The sequence below is a fragment of the Cephus cinctus genome, unplaced genomic scaffold (genome assembly GCF_000341935.2).
Source record: "Cephus cinctus unplaced genomic scaffold, Ccin1 Ccin1_scaffold0494, whole genome shotgun sequence".
Classification (NCBI taxonomy): domain Eukaryota; kingdom Metazoa; phylum Arthropoda; class Insecta; order Hymenoptera; family Cephidae; genus Cephus; species Cephus cinctus.
The window spans coordinates 1,082,313-1,087,015 of NW_014333166.1; the positions used below are offsets into that span (position 1 = coordinate 1,082,313).

Consider the following 4,703-nt stretch of genomic DNA (forward strand, 5'->3'; position numbering starts at 1 on the left):
GGGGGGGGGGGGGGGGGGGTGTTTGAAAATTGCATGCACCAATGCACCCGGGCTAACGGATGGCTGTCTGGTAGTTTCCAGAGAAACGATCAAACTTTGAAATCGGATTTAAATATGCATTCCCCCATAGCGTCGTGTTTATGAACTCCCACAAGAGACCAATCCCATCGCGGGAACATGAGAAAATGGAGCAAATGAAATTTACTGTCCTCACGGTTCAAGTCCGATACTCACCCTCGCGAATATTCGAGTACGGATCTCCCACGTCGTTTTCATGGTAAATCACCGAGTGCAGAGTCTCGTTGATCTCATGCGGTGGAAAGTAATAGTGAGCCTTTTCGATGTACCAGGCGCCGCTGCGCGGTGAGACGATTTTCCCATGGAAAACACCATCGCTTATGCTGCCGAAAACGTGACTGTCGGGTTCCCCTGAAATGAAAAAAAAAAAAACAAATGAAGAGAAATACCGACTTGACATTGTTATCGGTGGCGACGATTATTGGCCTTCCCGTGCAAATTAGACAGCTTCCCTTTTGCTCGAGGGTTCGACTGTACCAATTAATTCGCCGGTGTGTGGCTGCCTTTACAAGGGCGACAACAAGGGCTCCTTTTCTTTTCCTAAGGGATGAAAATCGTAAGATCTCACAGATAGGCCAGATAACACAGCTCACTCGTCGCTAAGCAGACTGCTAGCCCACGTGGGTGAACCGCCGAAACGTTTGTCGTTCGTAAAATCGATTTTACCAAGGGGTCCGAATTTTCTAGCCTCTCGACGATATCAGCGCGAATGACAGTGGTACGGTGGTTGGGCGACGGGAGATGACTGAGGGAATTAAATAAAAGATCAGAAATGCGTTGGACGATGATCGAACTGATGGAGGGTGACTAAAACCCAGGACTAATCGCAGCCATTCCGAGGGATCGCAGTAGGTATCGTCAAACATAGGAGTCGTTTCTATAATGGCGACAGTGAGGTCACGGCGCGACCCTCGAATATGATAATCCCATGAAACGTGCCACGGGAACAGATAAGAGGATACAGAGTGAACGGAGGACGAGAGGCATGGGAGCGAGAGGAAAGGAGGAAACGTGTAAGGACGAAACGAGAAAAGAGAATAAAGAAGTTAACCGTAACACAGGGTGAGCCTACGGATCGCGACAATGGCCGCCGCTGTGAAAACTAATGTCAAAGGACCTTAATTTTAGATAAGTCCGTGAGGACGTTTTCAGCTGGGGGAAAAAAAACTTTTCTTAGTCATTCGCGGAGTTGGGTCGTTCGTTGAGATAGGGGATTAATGGTGGGGGTGAGAGTCAAAGAGAGGACCAAAAGGGACTTGGAGAAAAAACTTCTCATATCATTTTTATTTCTTTCTTTTTTTTTTCATCTTTCATTTTCAACTTCACGGACACTACCCTCCCTCTTTCACCCTGCTGGGAGTCTCGTCACTTCCGGTCTTTTACGTTTCGCTTCTCTCGTGGAAGTACAGATACCGAGGGGTGCAGAAAGAGAATCGGATAAAATTTTGTCGGGAAAAAAAAAAAGAGAAATGAAAAACATCCCTTCACTTAAGGGTAGTACATAACTTTGATGTATTTTCACGTATTTTCAATGTACGACCCACCCTTCGAATTGCACCCGCTCCATTCAACCCTCGACAAGACACTTAATACTTTTTGCCCATCCCTTTCAAAATACTCAGTTTTTTTAATATGAAAATAGGTAAAAAAAACGTACATCATTAAGCGAAAGACTCGACCTTTCGCGGATACTTGAAAAATTGTTGGACCTACGAAAATTCAAGTTTATTTTCGCTTCCGTGGTACGCGCGGTGTAATCCATAAGGTTTTCTCTTGCGTCGTACATTTTTCTAGAAAGGAAAAAAGTAGACGTCAAACGCGAAAACGTGTTCAGTTTAGAATCCCGTAAAGTAACAACAGGGAATTCCAGTAGTTCAAATACTTTACACTTTACTCGTTCAGGAATTCCATTTGATCCCCGTCAGCCCGACGCGACGCGGTTTCCAGGACGAAAATTCACGATCGTCTTGACGCGCGTCGTATAAAGCCAACGTGAAAGGCAACAAGAGAATCAGCTCGCACAGTAAGAGGGAAAGAGAGAAGCAAGAAGAACAGGAAGGCGAGTAACAACACCTGCGCTAGCACTTCCGCGTCGACGACCCTCTTGGTTATTTAAGAGTCGCCCCAGTGGACGCGAAAGGCAGGCAGGCAGGCAACGTTTTAAAGTTTAAGGCCTTCGTAAAACTGCTTTTAGCCTACAACGGAGAAAATGGTGCCGACGAAGTATACGTAGATAAACAATATCCAAATATAGATATACCCGATGCACGAAAAGCTCAAACAGCCCATAGCCATATTATAACCGTATAAGCACGTGTCAAATCGAAAATGATGTATGAAAAATTTTTTTTTGGGAATTTTTTCCTAAAAAAAATACCGATTACCTATGTAAGATAAGGTCTGGAACTCACCTAATAAATGACCTTGATAGATGTGTGACGTGTCCAGGTCTTCGATTTTACCGGAAGGACCCTCGACGATGAGGTCGTTACTGAATGTCGTAAGGTCTCTTTTCAATCTTATGTGAAAATTACGACCGTGTGAACGAAACTTAAGGTTAACTGCGTTATCACGCGTGACAGATCTCTTCGCCCTTAGATGACTCCGATGAACGTCCTCGGCTGGATAAGACAGCGTCTCGTAATGGCGTATGTATTCGTTTAGTCGGCGAGCTGAAACACGGACAAGAAACGCGTCATTAGTTAAACCATAGAAAAAGATGAATTTTTGATAAGTAAATCAGTTCGATAAAAATTATTTCTAGGGATATCAATGAAATTACGTGATTTAAATTTTTGAAAAATATCAGTCGACACATTTTGTCGCTTTACGAAAACGTATGGCTGATCCTGGTAAAATGCCAGAGATAAGCCGAGCATAGAGTCGATTCCTATTATTCTGTCCTTCCTTGGTAATATTACCGAGAAATCCTCTCTTAATGTCTCCCTGCATCTGGCAGTCCACATTCGACGCCGTTAACAAGACGGAGCGTCGAGGATCGACGCCGGAAGTGGCGTCGGTGTCGGTACTTGTAATTTTCTAGGACCGTCGCATGAATTCATATTAACTGACCTTATTCTTTGTTTCTTTCTTTTCTGTCTACGTATAATCTTGGACACTCACGGGAAGACCGCGTAGAAAGTATAGGTCAGTGTACAGTACCTGCCAAAAACAATACGCTGCACCGAGAGACGCGTGATAAGAAATATCCAAAATTAAAAACACACCACACAAATATTATATTTTTGTATCCTTCAAAATTGAACGAAAACCGAAACAATGAAGATTCTCATTAACGAGGGTCCGGTGAAAACAAATTCTTAAAATTTTTCACGTTCAACGATATGGTCAAAAAAAATCCTTAGTAGCCCGGATGCATCGACTAATTGGAGCGTTATTCGCGTTTAGCTAAAAAATGGTGAAACCTCAGATAATTGGTATTGGTCATGCGATTACGTAATCTCAGCAACCTCACGACCTATCTCAACTCTGTTTTACGTCCAGCAATGTATGCATACAGTATATCTATACGATGTAAAACTCGTCGAAATTTTCAAAGGCAACGAATATCGACGTATACGCATATCTACGTGGACGTATATGTGAACACGTGTAAACTGCAGTATGGCGGATGTTGCAAAAGAAATTTTTGTTAAATTCAGAGTCATCCGACTGAAACAACCGGTATCGGTACCCTGTCCCTATGACACGACGTTCATTAATGTCACGTCCGCTTCAGAAACTCGATCCAGTACCTATTCAACGAAGCTCACTATACCTACTATCCTCAAGCTGCATCTCCATGACATTCATGATCTCCTACGTACATCGTTCTTGAGTAATTTCAACGCGCCAAATTCTCGTCCGAGATAAATAGAAGATCGTACCTTGTACACGTAGTGGCACTCGCGTCCTACGGATACCGGAACTGCTCTGTAAAGATGCTGTAGGCACCCTGCACCTCCGAGGAATGTCTGAAGCTTGCGGTTATTTCTTTACGGTAAATATGAGAATTGAGACTTCCGGGAGAAAATGAGTGAACCCGCTCTACCGTAGACTGCTCCACTCAACTTTGACTTCCGGTTATAGAAACTTGAGAAATAACATCGAATGAATAACGCTTCGAGTATTTCGATAGCCAGTGAGTAATTTCATATCGAATACTACGAACGTGTATGTAGGTAGACAACGTATACGGGTATACACTATATCAATTGGCACTTCGGGTTTGAAGATGAAAGCTATACGATTCCGTGGACCGGGTGGAGGACCTAGTGAAGTTGAGATAATTATGACAAATTGCTGCTTCTTCCTCGCTCAAGTAGTAATAAACGGGGCGAGCATAAAGATGGCCGCGGACGAGAAGCGTAGTCGTGGAGCGGAGGTAGGAGAGGGTAGAAGTAAGTGGCAGTGGAGCACGAGGAGGTTAAAAGAATAGAAGGAGGTCTGAGAGGTGACGTAGAAGGAGGAATGGAAGGAGGAGGAAAAAGACGAAGGTACCGTAACTCGTGATATCGATCTGCGAAGATTCCATCCTTGTGCCAGGAGAAGGCGCTAACTCGTAAACAAGGATAATTAACGAGAGTCAAGAAACGCTAAAGGGGTTGAGGGGGGAGGCGGGGCGG

The 4,703-nt window shown here is 44.1% G+C and overlaps 1 protein-coding gene across 3 annotated transcripts in view; it reads right to left on the reverse strand.

Moving 5' to 3' along the window:
• The window catches only part of LOC107268185 (disintegrin and metalloproteinase domain-containing protein 10), an 87,180-nt gene that overhangs the window by 12,334 nt on the left and 70,143 nt on the right, over window positions 1–4,703 (reverse strand). For all 3 annotated transcript variants that reach the window (XM_015740699.2, XM_015740698.2, XM_015740700.2), the window contains 2 exons: window positions 2,490–2,750; window positions 235–429 (listed from right to left, as the gene is read on the reverse strand). In XM_015740699.2, the coding sequence (XP_015596185.1) occupies window positions 235–429; window positions 2,490–2,750 (456 nt within the window). The remainder of the gene's footprint in view (window positions 1–234; window positions 430–2,489; window positions 2,751–4,703) is intronic.